Source organism: Rattus norvegicus, chromosome 14, assembly GCF_021556685.1.
Source record: "Rattus norvegicus strain SHRSP/BbbUtx chromosome 14, alternate assembly SHRSP_T2T, whole genome shotgun sequence".
Lineage (NCBI taxonomy): Eukaryota > Metazoa > Chordata > Mammalia > Rodentia > Muridae > Rattus > Rattus norvegicus.
Genome location: NC_141547.1, coordinates 41,203,574 through 41,218,800, shown reverse-complemented (window position 1 = coordinate 41,218,800; position 15,227 = coordinate 41,203,574). Strand labels below are relative to the sequence as shown.

Genomic DNA, 15,227 nt, shown 5'->3' with positions numbered 1-15,227 from the left:
CCCCGCCTGGGAAGGGAGTCTCAAATCCACTCAAAGTGGTTGGTTTCCCTGTTTATTGATTTGCACTAATTTTCCATTAAAATTTTTATTTTGTAGTACTTTCGCTAAGCGATTTAGACTCATCTGTAAAACAAGTGGTCAAGCATTCCATTCCCTTCTATTTATTTGGTCAGGCAGGTATTAACTTAGCCCCTGGAATATAGTAGCATAAAACTGCACAGGATTCACTATCCATATATCTAGTCTCTATTCCGGGGAACAATAACTTCAGTAGTGGAATTTTGAAAAAAAGTGTACAGGACAACCAAGTTAATTATAGTTAGGGTGGACAAAGAATGCTTAAGCTAAGAGCTGAATGAACCTGACATGGGATAGTTAAAACAGGCGAATGTGTTCAGGTTTCTTTCTCTCTGGGACCAGGCTATTTGAAAATTGCTCCATTTTCGCGGGCGACTTCTAGTTTTACGCGGGCCTCTAATAAGCTGAGGTTGAGTGATCAGCAAGGCGACCACGGTGTTGGACAGAGCGGTGCCGAGGGTTCAAAAGGAACGGGGACAGAGACTTAAACCCTGCTTTCTCTTCCTACTTCCCACAGCCCGGAGTCCCGCAGCGCTTCGGAAGACTGTCTCCCTGGATGGGACACGGACTTCCAAATGTCAATCACTCGGTACAGATCCGTGCTGGCCATAAACACCGCCCCCCAGCTGGCATATTTCGTCACTTCCGCCGTCGCGCCGCACTACCACGACTTCCGGGTCGCCGAGGCCTCCGGCCGCGGCGTACACATCCGTGTTCGCTGGGGTCCAGTCTATGGAGTCAGTTGGCACGGCAGGTAGCTCGGAGGCAGGAGGCGGTGACCGAGTTGGGGCCTCTGCCCCGCCAGGATGTTTCCGGGCTTGGCCGCCGCCGCTGCGGCGCACAGGTGCAGCTGGGCGGCGCTGTGCAGGCTCGGTGGCGGCCCGGCAGTAGCCCGCGGCCGCAGCCAGGGTGAGTGACGGACCGGTGGAGGCCGCGCCTGGCCTCGGCAGTTGGCCATCCTGCCCTTCTCCAATCCAGAGCCTTACGGTCTCGCAAGGTCCTCACAGGTGCCCCCCGCAAGCCGCGGCTACAGAGCCCCCGCGGGGGCCAGCCGGCGTAGGGACACCCTGAGGCGGACCTCCAGACCCGGGAAGGTCTTAAGGCGCATCGCGGTGACCCAGGGTGACCCAAACAGGCCGTGGGAAATGGCGGATTCCACCAACTTGGAGGGTCCCTTGAGTTCGCCGCCGCAGTTCTGCTGCTGCTTAGGTTGAGTGAGATATTCCTGCGCTGTTCTTTTCCTTAGTGCCGTCTCGTTTTCCTAAATATCCCTAAATCAAAGAGGATGTCACATATGGATCTTAAGGTGAGGGCTTCTCACAGTTATCGAATGTGCATAGTTTGGGAACAGGAAACCCACAGAACTTTGTAGTTATATCGAACAATCCTTTTGGTGAAACAAGTGTGTTCTGAAACTAAACCTGGGCGCGGAGCGTGATTGAGAGTTTTCATCTTCTTCAGCATCGCCTTCTCAGTCAGATTAAAGTTGTTGGAGAGTTTCTAAAGTAGCATCAAACCTGTAAGTTCTATTTAGGTTCACCTCCCTTGTTCCCATAGCTTGACACGTCATAGCGTGACGCGGAGGACTCATAGCAGAGCCCAGAAGGAGAGGACAGGACCAAATCCACCAACAACTCGATCCCCCAGATTCTTGGGATTTGCAAAGAGTGTTTCTCAAACATTTAGCCTTCAGAAACTTTGAGTGGAAGGCAAAAGCTTCAGCTTTTTGATAAAGGTTTTTGATAAAAGCTGTAATAGACTCCTGTGCTGATCTGAAAAGATAGAATATATTCATACCTTATTAAAAACTGGCTCCTGGGGCTGGGGATTTAGCTCAGTGGTAGAGCCCTTACCTAGGAAGCGCAAGGCCCTGGGTTCGGTCCCCAGCTCCGAAAAAAAGAACCAAAAAAAAAAAAAAAAAAACCAAAAACAAAACAAAACAAAAAAAAAAACTGGCTCCTGAGGTTGCAAATGAATTGATTGCAATAACACTGTTTTGGTTTATTGTTGTCAGTGACAGAGTACTGTAGCTAGTTTTCCCATAGTGGCAGTATGCCTGACTGTCTTAGGAACAGAATGAATCGTCTGTTTCTCTATTCTAGAACTCCATGTAAACTTCAGCCTATTACACAGAAAGTCATAGAGTGGCTGTTAAATGTTGTGCCCTGTCAGTGTTGGTGAAGTGAGTTGCAGTAGTGTAATTTGAATTCTTATTCTGGGTAGCTGTCACTAGGCTCTTTGTCTCATTCTGCGCAGCTCAGAGAGTAGCTACCTGTCTCTCCATTTAGGACGACTTTGCAGAGTTCTTTAAGATGTTTATTACTACAAAAAGATTATATTTTTACACTTAACAGCCTTTTAGATTTAAAACATCACCTTTGTGGAAGTTTACTTTTAGTATTTGAAAACACAGTCAAAACTATGGTTAAATTTAAAAATCATTTGGAGAAAGTGTACAAGTTAAGTTGGATGCATACCACAAGAAAATCTATCTGAAGCTGGTTTTTTGTTTTGTTTGTGTTAGTTTGTTTTTGTTTGGGGAGGGGGAGTTGGGTATCCAAAGCCAGATGATTTTCTTTGAGAAGAAATAAAGTTTAGTTTCTGCTTCTAGAATGCTTACCTGTCTAGTTAAGTCTTCTAAAGGATTAACAGAGGAGATCAGGTGTGGCAGTCCATGCCTTTAGTCTCAGCAGAGGCAGGATTTCTGAGTTTGAGGCCGTCCTGGTCTACAGAATGAGTTTCAGGACAGCTAGGGCTACAAAGAAAAACCCCATATCAAAAAACAAAATGACAAAAAAGAATAAACAGGAGGAACCCACTGACTGATATAAATAAAGATGAGAAACCTCTGTGAAGCCAAAGAAAATGACAGTATTCAAGAGCCAGGCCACCTCATGCAGTTTTGCATTGTGTGGTAGCCGTATTTTAAAAAGTAAAAGTAGGTTAATATACTTTAGCTAGTATATTAAAATATTCTGGCATATAATTTTTTTAAAGAATATTAAGGTGTTTCCCATTTTGTGTTGTCTTCAGAATGCAGTGTGTGTTTCACACAGCCCATTAGTGTGGACTAAGCACATCACTATGGCCGTCGGAGAGTATATATAACAGTACAGTAACGGGCCAGGGAGATGACTGAAGGTTGATGAATACATGCAGAGACAGTAATGTTCTACAGACATTAAAACCTTTGTTTCTCAACAATGTATGTTTAAAGCATTTTACTGCTCACTGACTATCTTGCATTGGCTAAGTTTACTCCTTTTCATTCAAAGATTTCTATTGTTTATTTGTGTGTGTGCATGTAAGTATATACACATGTATGTGCCAGTATGTGTGTACATGGAAGACAACAGAGGGCATTGAATCACGTGGAGCTAGAATTATTGGCATATGCAATACTTAGCTGCTAAGCCATATTTTTATCCTCTTAAGATTTTCTTCGTGATGATATGATACTCTTTATGGGAGATGCAGGAACTCTCTTGTACTGATTGGCAGCAGAACTGAACACTGTTTTAGGAGGAGGTAGTTATTCTCTGTGTAAAAGGAACTTTAAGAGGTTTGTGCCCTGTGACCTAACAATTGCATTTAAAATAATTTACAATAAATAATGTGTATCTTAGTTCACTACTAATACATTGGAAACTTATTTGCAGTTAAAGTATTTATATTATGTTAGATGCTTTTATTGATTTTACCTCCCTCCCCATCTTTTTGAGACAGGGTCTTAACATTTAATGCCTAGGTCAGCCCAGTGACCTCGAACTTGTGGTCCTCCTTCCTCTATCCCCAAGTCTTGGAATCCTACGCTATTTTTACCTTTTCTTAGCAAATGTCAAAGTAATTAAGCAAGACAGTAGAGCTGTCATCCAAGTTGTAGTGCAGGGAGTTGTCAGTGTGTGCTTTGTTGCCTTTTTCAAAAAAACAAAGTTAGGGTAGCCTTCTTTATGCTGTGCATTAAAACCATATCATATCAGTCACATTCTCCTGGACTGGGCCACACTATCTTGCTTACACCTTTGCTTGCTAGATGAATAGACAGGATTACCTGGAGTGTTGGCTAGCAGAAGGATACCAGTAAACCGGGGCTACTGAGTGTTAATATTGCACAGACTCATAATTTGACAGTGCTTTTAATAAGATCTGTTATAAAATAAATTGTTCTAACATTTTTATGTGTATAAATGTTTTGCCTACATGTGTATATGTGCTTTACAAGTGTGCAGTGCTCATGGAAGCAAGAAGAGAGTATGGGTTCCCCTGGAATTAGAGTTGAAGAAGATTGTCAGCTGCCATGCGGATGCAGGGAATTGAACCCAGGTCCTCTGGAAGTGTTCTTAACCACTGAACCATCTTGTCAGTCCCCATTAAGATTGTTTTCTTTTCTTTAAGATTTATTTATTTTATTTATATGAGTACACTGTACCTGTCTGCAGGTACATCAGAAAAGGTATTTGATCCATTACAGATGGTTGTGAACCACCATGTAGCTGTTGAGATTTGAACTCAGGACCTCTGGAAGAGTAGTCCGTGCTCTTAACCACTGAGCCATCTCTCCAGTCCCCCATTAAAATCTTAATGAAGTTCCAGATAGCTTATTGGTAGATATGTTTTTAGTTTCTATATGGTATACTTTTTGGGTGTTTTGTTTTGTTTTGTTTTGTTTTGTTTTGTTTGAGACAGAGTCTCTGCACAGCCCTAGCTGTCCTGGAACTCACTGAATAGACCAGACTGGCCTTGAACTCAGGGATCTTCTTGCCTTTGCCTCCTGAATGCTGGGATTAAAGCAATGCACCACCACACCTAGCCTATTATGCACATTTTTAAAATAAAGAAAAGTAAGGTAAAAAAGTAAGGTAGATTATCAAATACATTTTTAGTGGTTGAACTCATATTGAGTTAGAGTCCCTTTTTTGTGTAATGTAAAGTGGGAATTTTTCCTCATCTAGCAAGCAAAGGTTTGCTGTTGTTTTTTTTTAATTCTCTCATATATTACATTCCAACAACAGTTTCCCATTCCTTTCCTTTTCCCAATCTCTACTCCCGTCTTCCCCTTTCCCTCAGATCCACCCATCTTATGCCTCCCTTCAGAAAATAACAGGTCTCCCATGGACATCAACTGAACAGACATAAGAAGCTGAACAGACATAAGACCAGGCACATAGCATCACACCAAGGCTGGATAAGGCCACCTGGTAGAAGGAAAAGGGTCCCATAAGCAAGCAAAAGGGTCAGGGACAGCCCCACTGCATGGTTAGGACTCCCTCATGAACGTTGCGCCCCTCAGCCATAACAGATCTACAGAGGACCTAGGTCAGACCCTACTGGCCCCCTGACCTGTGAGTCCCCATGAGTCCCAGTTGATTGATTCTGTGGAGCAGCCAGTATTCTTAATCATGGAGCCATCCTTCCAACCATGCAGTTACTCCGATTTATAGTCAGTGCTTTCACATTTGGAGGGAAGAAACTACTGGGATAGTCTCCTAGGTAAGGGGACTGATATATGGAGATGACAGATTACAACCTTAACTCAAGTCCTAACCTTAGCCGGGAACAAACCCAAATCCAGGATGTCCGTTTGTTTGTCTCTAGTGCAGATGAAGCATACGTAATAGACTGAATTGTCAGTTTGCAGGGGAGAGAACAGATTGCTTTGTTATTCTTAGTTTCACACGAAAGCCGAGTAAATAAGGAGTAGATGACAAGCTCGATTAGAGAGAGGGCAAGCAGTAAACAGTAGCAGTGGTTATTAGTCACAGAAGCAGAGTAAAAGCCTAGACTTGTGACTGGCCCTGACTGTCTGTCTGACTAAGCTGGAAACATGCTGGTAGCTGCAACTTAGATGCACCAGCCTTGGGTATGTGGCAATGAGAAATCCCTGTTCAGACCGACAGAGCAGTAAGTGCCAAATGAAAGACTAATGTTCCATGCGTAGCTAATTTCAGATGTCACCTTGAAGAAAGGGTGCTAAGATTAGGAAATATGTTTTTCTATATTTCTGTCAACTGGAGTTAATGAATTCAGCAATCCACCCTGTAAGTGATTGATTATGTATTCCATTGCTGGGTTAGAATTATATTGGTTTCATTGAGTCCCATGTGTGCTCATGTAGTTTTTATTTTTAGCCTATAAGCAGTCTTCAGTTGTGTATTAATGCTAACGGTATGCTGAAAGCTGTTGATACCTGAAATACTATTGAAATTCAGAACTAAAGGATGTTTCCAGACAGCTAGCTAGCAAGGGAGCTGAGAGATGACTGTATAGTATTAGAAAAATCTGGAGACCTCTACTGGCCAGAATTAAGGCCATTTGAGCATCACTCAACTCAGTGACTGAATTGGAATGAAATATACAGCAAACCATCCTTAAATCTGGAATTGCAGTGGTACCTGCAAACTAAAACCATGCCACCTCTGCAGTGTGCCAGGCAACACACGTACATTTGGAGAGTTGGTGCACTAAGGCTGAGGCTGACTTAAACTGTACTATTGAAGAAGTAATCATATTAGAAGGCTCCAGCTTTAAAACTGCCCAATGAGTAAAGGTTTCTAGCATTCAGTAGCAGTAGACATTGTCATAAATAAAGGGAAAATTAGATACTAGATGAGTTTTTTCTTTTACTGTGATCATGACCAAACCCAAGGCCCAGAATTCTGCTGCTGAGGTGCAATCCCAGCCCAGAGTAAGCAACTCTCACAGAGACTTGGTCTCCACTTCCATGGTGTTTTCCTCATCAACTGAGTTCACAAAAAGCCTCTGTACTCACTGACATACAGTATGCGTGGAGTAGGCTAGACACTGCTATGGGAATTCAAGAAATAAAGTTCAGACTGGAAAACTACCAGGGCAGAAACTCAAATGAACAGCTTAGTTTATTAATATTCAAAGAATGTAAATTGAAATTTTAAGTATATTGCGTAGCTTTAAAAATGGTTCAAAGAGATCTCAAGCTCAGTATGTGGACCTGGATTGGGTCTATTCACATAGAAATGAAAAATCATGTTTGTGACCACTAGTTAAAGACTTTTTTCAGGCTGGAGAGATGGCTCAGTGGTTAAGAGCACTGACTGCTCTTCCCCAGGTCCTGAGTTCAATTCCCAGCAACCACATGGTGGCTCACAACCATCTGTAAAAGGATCTGATGCCCTCTTCTGGTGTGTCTGAGACAGCTACAGTGTACTGATGCATAAAATAAATGAATAAATCTTAAAAAAAAAAGACTTTTTTCTTTTTTTAGAAAGTTGTTATTGTTATTGTTACTGTGTGACTGTGTCTGAGTGTGTGTGGAGGTATAAGAGCATGTGTGCCATGGCATACTTGTGGACGTTAGGGGACAACATTCTTGAGCTGGTTCTTAGTGCTTTTTTCCACTGAGCCAGCCCTCCCTCCCTCCCTCCCTCCCTCCTTCACTCCCTCCCTCCCTCCATCCATCCCTCATTCTCTCCTTCTCTCTCAGTGGTGCTAAGGTTTACTGTTCAGATTTAGGGATGGGAGGAATGCTAAAACTTGAGGTTACAAACATTTGACTCTAAATACACATTTTTGGATGTTTTTAGGGAAATACAAATTATCTCCGTAGGCAATTTTGACTTTATCAGTATTGCTGAAAATTTTGTTTTGATTCTTAGTCAGCAGGAAAGGCAAACTAGGTCCCAAGGTTTTTGTCCCTTTTCATGAGCCCTTAATTCATCATCCTCATCCTCATTATTTTTAGTACAGGGTTTCACCATGCAGCCTTAGCTGGCCTAGAACTTGGTATATAGACCAGGCTGGCCTCACACTGACTGTCTCTGCCTCACTGAGTGCTGGGATTAATGGTATGTGCCACTGTTCCCTGCGCTCATGTGCCCTGATTCCCCTTTGTATTTTCTTAGTCTTCCTATTTTGCCTCAAGAATAACAGTGGCCACAGTGAAGAAGACAGGTTTGGTATGTCCCATGCTTCATGTGCAAGAACCCTCTACTGTTATTTCTCTCATTTAGCTACTGTTTATTTTTTAAAAAGATTTATTTATATATAAGTAGACTATTGCTCTCTTCACACACACCAGAACCAATGGCATCAGATCCCATTACAGATGACTATGAGCCACCATGTGGTTGCTGGGAATTGAACTCAGGACCTCTGGACGAGCAGTCAGTGCTCTTAACCACTAAGCCATCTCTTCAGCCCCTCATTTAGCTTTTAGAAATAGATGCACATAACCAAAACCACGTTGGACCCTCATCAATTTTCCAAATAGACTAAAGAATACATTGACAGCAGGAAGTTCCTTTTCCCCCACCCCCCAAATAAATGAGCAGCCTATAGCTTGACTGAGTATATCTGTTTCCTTGAAACCCTCGTGCAGTTATCTGCAGGTCTCACAGTGACTTTTATTCCTGCCAGAGTCTCTGAGCCACAAGAAAAGGCTTTTCTTTATTTTACAAGTCTTCTTCCTGCAGATGACATACATCAGTTAATGTTTTGGAAATTCAGTTCTCAGCAGATGGACATTGTGCCCTTCTGCCCCCTATGGTGCCAAGGTCCTATCAGCTGAGCTGTGGCCCCTGACCAAGTGTCAGGTCTTCAGTGCTCACTCAGTGCCCACCCACTCACTCTTGAGAAAACTGAATTATCTCTAATGATATGGTTGGTTTCATACAAAACTTACAAAGTACAGATTTTGTCTAAATAGTTCTTGAGTTCTTTGAAAAACTGGAAATCTGAGTATACAAAGTAGCACATAAAAAGTCAGGAGAGTAGTTTATTTTTCTGTCACTTCAGTACAATTGTGGAGTCTCTTTTCCTTCTGTGTCAGTCCAGTAAAGCCACTGTCAACCAAGATTAAACAGCTGAAGTGCTTTGTGTCTCATTCTCTCAAAGGTTCCATATAGGGCTGGAGAGATGGCTCAGTGGTTAAGAGCACTGGCTGTTCTTCCAGAGGACCTGAGTTCGAGTCCCAGCAGCCTATCTGTAATGAGCAGCTCACAACCATCTGTAATGGCATCTGCTGCCCTCTTCTGGTGCCTGAAGACAGCTACACTGTGCTCGTATACATTAAATAAATAATAAATAATCAAAAAATAATTTGAAAAAGAAATGTAAAAAGAATCAGAGAACAGGGATGTCTACTAATAGGATTTATTTATTTGTTGTACTTATTTGTTTGTTTAAAGACATCTTTTTTAAAAGACTTATTTATTTTTATAAATATGTATTTTGTGCATATGTATGCTTTTCCTGCATGTACATCTGCACTCCAGAAGAGGGCACCAGACCAGACTTCATGCTTTCATGTTGGTGCTGGGAATTGAACTTAAGGCCTTCAGAAGAGAAGTGAGTGCTCTTAACCACTGAGCCGTCTCTCCAGCCCCAAGATTCACTTTTTGATTGTTATATGACAGGACTAAATCTCCAGCTTGTGAGAAGACGTGGATAATTTTAAGTAGGAAGACCTTTTGACTGTCTTATATCCAGATTCTGCTATTCTAAAAATACATTATACCAGCTTTTTAAAAAATGCAACCAGCATACAAAATAAGAGTGTCTGTTATGTACTATGTGCTACCTTTTGGAAAACTGAAATGAAAATTTTGCTTGATTTCGTATATATTTTTAAAGTTTGCATATCAATATAAATATAAGGGAAAATGAGATATTTGATTCCTGTATTACTAAGGAAATTCAAGCATGTGATTTGTTAAATGTTTGAGATTAAAGTGACTTTTTTTTTCCTTAGGATGGAAGAATTTAATGACATTTGAAAGCTTTACGTCCATGATTCCCAGCATTCACCCGCAAATATCTGTTCTAAATCAAGTCAAGTTGTACTCTACAAATGTCCAGAAAGGAGGGCAGGGCTCACAAACTCCGAGAACTGACAAAGCCCCACCGCTTACGCAAGCAGGTGTGTATGTACTTGCTCAGAGTTTGTATACTTTTCCTCTACACTGGGGAAGTGGAAAATGACTTACTTCTCTAACTACAGTACGTGCCTGTAAAACCATCTGAACTGGGTGGCGGGGGGGCTTGTATAGCAAGCAGTGACCAATAGATGGAAGGTGAGGGCCAGTTCCTGAGGTTATTTGACCTCCACACACGCTTGGCCACACATATATCTACACTCACAGATACAAACAAACATGCACACATGTGCACAGATACAGACCTGAGTTTGTTTGCATAGTTTGTAAGCATTGTTTACTCTGTTGTGTATGTGATTCTTTTTTCATCCTAATGGTGTTTCCATACTTTTAAACCTTGCTAGGGCTTCGTGATCTGTTTTGTCACAAAATTTGGTCTCTACGATTATGGCACGAAGCTTAGAGTCTAAGTTTTCGCTTTCCCATTTGAAAAGTTTTTCTGAGTGGCCCCAATGTATTTGAAAATATGTGTAGCTTTGATTTCTTGGGTCAGAGTTTATATCTGTATAGATCTATATAGTACTTTAAAAATCTTTAAAAATAGTATCTATAATTTCCATGTTTGTAGGGAAGTTAGATATTCTATTACTACTTCAAAGGCCAAAGATGATTAATATTTAAGTTCCTTTGATAAATACAAAGACCTTAGAATGCCTTAACTCTTGACAAATTGTTCTCAACTGATGTGCTATTTATTGGCTAATATTTTATATCTAGTCAATTTTGTAGAACATACATTGGTGTTCTGCTTTTTTTTTTTTTTTTTTTGGTTCTTTTTTTCTTCTTCTGCTTTTTGTTGTTATTTATTTCTTTTAAACCTAGGACCTCATTTATTATTATTATTATTATTATTATTATTAATTTGTGTGTGTGTGTGTATGGCATGTGAAGCTCAGGGAACATCTTTGTGAAGTTGGCACTCCTTCCGTCTTTGTGTGGGTTTAGAGGGTCAAATTTACATCATCAGACTTACATGAAAAGTACCTTTGTTCACTGAGACATTTTATTAGCCTGTCAGCATATTTTGTTGTTTTTTTTTTTTTTTAATTTATTTAATTGCATTTTTATTTACATTTCCCGGATTCCACTCCAGAAACCCTCTATCCCACCCCAACCCCTACTTCTATTAAAGTGCTCCCATCACCCACCCACCCACTCCGTCCCACCTCCCCACCCTGACATTCCTCTACAATGGGACATCGAGCCTTGACAGGACCAAGGGCCTCTCCTCTCATCAATGCTCAACAAGGCCATCCTCTCCTACATACTTGGCTGGAACCATGGGTCTCTCCATGTGTTCTCTTGGGATGGTGGTTTCATCCCTGGGAGCTCTGGTGGGTCTGGTTGGTTGATATTGTGTTCTTCTTAGGGGGTTGCAAACCCCTTCAGCTACTTCAGTCCTTTCTCTAACTCCTCCATTGGGGACCCCATTCTTAGTTCAATGGTTGGCTACAAGCATCTGCCTCTGTATTTGAGAGGTTCTGACAGAGCCTCTCAGCAGACAGCTATATCAGGTTCCTGTCAGCATGCACTTGTTGGCATCCACAATATTGTCTGGGTTTGGTGGCTGTCTGTGGGATGCATTCACATGTGGAGCAGTCTCTGGATGGCCTTTCAGTCTCTGCGCTACACTTTGTCCCCATATTCCCTCATGTGAGTACTTTTGTTCCCCCTTCTAAGAAGGTCTGCAGCATCTACACTTTGGTCTTCCTTCTTATTGAGCTTCTTGTGGTTTGAGAATTGTATCTTGGGTATTCCGAGCTTTTGGGCTAGTATCCGCTTACCATACGTGCTTTTTTGTGACTGGGTTACTTCACTCAGGATGACATTTTCAAGTTCCTATGATATTCTCATTTGCCTAAGAATTTCATGAAGTCATTATTTTTAATAGCTGAGTAGTACTACTCCATTGTGTAGATGCACCACATTTTCTGTATCCATTCTTCTGTTGAAGGACATCTGGGTTCTTTCCAGCTTCTGGAAATAAATAAGGCTGCTATGAACATAGTGGAGCATGTGTCCTCGTTATATGTTGGAGCATGTTTTAGGTGTATATATGTCCAGGAGTAGTATATCTGGGTCCTCATGTAGTACTATGTCCAATTTTCTGAGGAGCCTCCAGACTGATTTCCAGAGTGGTTGTACCAGCTTGCAGTCCCACCAACAATGGAAGAGTATTGCTTCTCTTTCTCCACATCCTCTCCAGCATCTGCTGTCACCTGAGCTTTTGATCTTAGTCATTCTGACTGGTGTGAAGTGGAATCTCAGGGTTGTTTTGATTTGCATTTTCCTGACGACTAAGGATGTTGAACATTCCTTTAGGTGCTTCTATGCCATTCAGTATTCCTCAGTTGATAATTCCTTGTTTAGCTCTGGAGCCCATTTTTTAATAGGGTTATTTGGTTCTCTGGAGTCTTAACTTCTTGAGTTCTTTGTACATATTGGATATTAGCATCTATCAGATGTAGGATTGATAAAGATCTTTTCCCAATCTGTTGGTTGCCATTTTGTCCTAAAGACAGAGTCCTTTGCCTTACAGAAGATTTGCAATTTTAGGAGGTCCCATTTGTTAATTCTCAATCTTAGAGCATAAACCATTGATGTTCTGTTCAGGAAATTTTCACCTCTTGCCCACTTTCTCTTCTGTTAGTTTCAGTGTATCTGGTTTTATGTGGAGGTCCAAGGTTGACTTGGACTTGATCTTTGAATGCATAATTTGCATTCTTTTACATGCTGACCTCCAGTTGAACCAGCACCATTTGTTGGAAATTCTGTCTCTTTTCTACTGGATGGTTTTAGCTCCTTTGTCAAAGTGACCATAGGTGTGTGAGTTCATTTCTGGTTCTTCAGTTCTATCCCATTGATCTTCCTGTCTATCTCTGTACCAATACCGTACAGCTTTTATCACTATTGCTCTGTAATACAGCTTGAGGTCAGGGATGGTGATTCCCCCAGAAGTTTTTATTGTTGAGGATAGTTTTCACTATTCTGGGTTTTTTGTTATTCCAAATGAATTTTCTAACTCTATGAAGAATTGAGTTGGAATTTTGCATTGAATCTGTAGATTGCTTTTGGCAAGATGGCCATTTTTACTATATTAATCCTGCCAATCCATGAGCATGGGAGATCTTTCCATCTTCTCAGATCTTCTTCAATTTCTTTCTTCAGAGACTTGAAGTTCTTATCATACAGATTTTTCTCTTGCTTGGTTAGAGTCACCCCAAGGTATTTTATATTATTTGTGACTATTGTGAAGAGTGTCACTCCCCCTTCTTTCTCAGCCTGTTTATCTTTTGAGTAGAGGAAGGCTACTGATTTGTTTGAGTTAATTTTATGTCCAGTCACTTTGCTGAAGTTGTTTATCAGACTTAGTAGTTCTCTGGTGGAACTTTTGGGATCACTTAAATATACTATCATATCATCTGCAAATAGTGATATTTTGACTTCTTCCTTTCCAATCTGTATCCCTTTGATCTCCTTTTATTGTCTGATTGCTCTGGCTAGCACTTCGAGTACTATATTGAATAAGTAGGGAGAAAATGGGCAGCCTTGTCTAGTCCCTGATTTTAGTGGAATTGCTTCAAGTTTCTCTTCTTGATTGCTTCAAGTTTGATGTTGGCTACTGATTTGCTGTATATTGCTTTTACTTCGTTTAAGTATGGTCCTTGAATTCCTGATGTTTCCAAGATTTTTATCATGAAGAGTATTGGTATTAGGTCTTCTAGGAAGATCTGATAGTATTCAGCACTAAACTCATCTGGTTCTAGCCTTATTTTGGTTGGGAGACTTTTAATGTCTGCTTCTATTTCTTTAGGAGTTATGGAACTGTTTAGATGGTTTATCTGGTCCTGATTTAACTTTGGTACCTGATATCTGTCTAGAAAACTGTCCATTTCATCCAGATTTTTTAGTTTTCTTGAGTGTAGGTTTTTATAGTAGGATCTGATTTTTTTTATTTTTGGATTTCCTTAGTTTCTGTTGTTATGTCTCCCTTTTCATTTCTGATTTTGGTAATTTGGATACTGTCTCTATGCTCTCTGGCTAGTCTAGTTAGGGGTTTATAGATCTTGTTGGTTTTCTCAAAGAACCATCTCCTGGTTTTTTTGATTCTTTATATAGTTTTTTTTTTAATATTTATTTATTTATTTTTGTTGTTGTTGTTTCTACTTGGTTGATTTCAACCCTGAGTTTGATTATTTCCTGCAGTCTACTCTTGGGGGTATTTGCTTCTTCTTTTTTTTTTTTTTTCCTAGAGCTTTTAGGTGTGCTGTCAAGCTGCTGATATATGCTCTCTCCTGTTTCTTTCTGCAGGCACTCAGAGCTATGAGTTTTCTTCTTAGCACTGCTTTCATTGGGTCCCTTAAGTTTGGGTATGTTGTGCCTTCATTATCATTAAATTCTAAAAAGTCTGTAGTTAATTTCTTCCCTCCCTCCCTTCTTCCTTCCCTCCCTTTCTCCCTCCCTCCCTCCCTCCTTCCTTCCTTCCGTCCTTCCTTCCTTCCTTCCCCAAGTTATCATTGAGCAGAGCATTGTTTAGCTTCCATGTGTATGTGAGCTTTCTGTCATTTTTGTTGTTATTCAAGTCCAGCCTTAGTCTGTGGTAATCTGATAGGATATATGGGATTATTTCTATCATCTTGTATCTGTTGAGGCCTGTTTTGTGACTGATTATATGGTCAGTTTTGGAGAAGGTACCATGAGATACTGGGAGAGAGGTATATTCTTTTGTTTTAGGATGAAATGTTCCATAGGTATCTGTTAAATCCATTTGGTTCATAACTTCTGTTATTTTCACTGTGTCTCTTTAGTTTGTTTCCATGATCTTTCCATTGATGAAGTCTCCCACTATTATTGTGTGAGGTGCAATGTGCACTTTGATTTTTAGTAAAGTTTCTTTTATGAATGTAGGTGCCCTTGCATTTGGAGTATAGATATTCAGGATTGAGAGTTCATCTTGGTGGATTTTTCCTTTGACAAGTATGAAGTGCCCTGCCTTACCTCTTTTGATAACTTTGGTTGAAAGTCAGTTTTATTTGACATTAGAATGGCTACTCCATCTTGTTTCTTGGGACCATTTGCTTGGAAACTTTTTCCAGCCTTTTACTCTGAGGTAGTGTCTGTCTTTGTCACTCAGGTACATTTCCTCTATGCAGCAAAATGCTGGGTCCTGTTTACATATCCAGTCTGTTAGTCTATGTCTTTTTATTGGGGAATTGAATCCATTCATGTTGAGAGATATTA

The 15,227-nt window shown here is 40.7% G+C and overlaps 1 protein-coding gene across 7 annotated transcripts in view; it reads left to right on the top strand.

Annotated features, from left to right (window-relative positions):
* The first annotated feature begins 753 nt into the window (after positions 1 to 753).
* Slc30a9 (solute carrier family 30 member 9) overlaps positions 754 to 15,227 on the top strand; it is a 54,680-nt gene continuing 40,206 nt past the window's right edge. For 3 of the 7 annotated variants that reach the window (XR_015636774.1, XR_015636773.1, XM_087584051.1), the window contains exons 1-2: positions 754 to 987; positions 9,803 to 9,970. Coding sequence is in view for 4 of the 7 variants with exons in the window: in XM_087584051.1 (XP_087440177.1) it covers positions 885 to 987; positions 9,803 to 9,970 (271 nt within the window). In the remaining 3 variants the exon portion in view is untranslated. Of the gene's footprint in view, positions 1,385 to 9,802; positions 9,971 to 15,227 lie in introns of all 7 variants that reach the window. The other 4 variants (XR_015636775.1, XM_087584054.1, XM_087584052.1 and 1 more) reach the window with 2 other exon arrangements.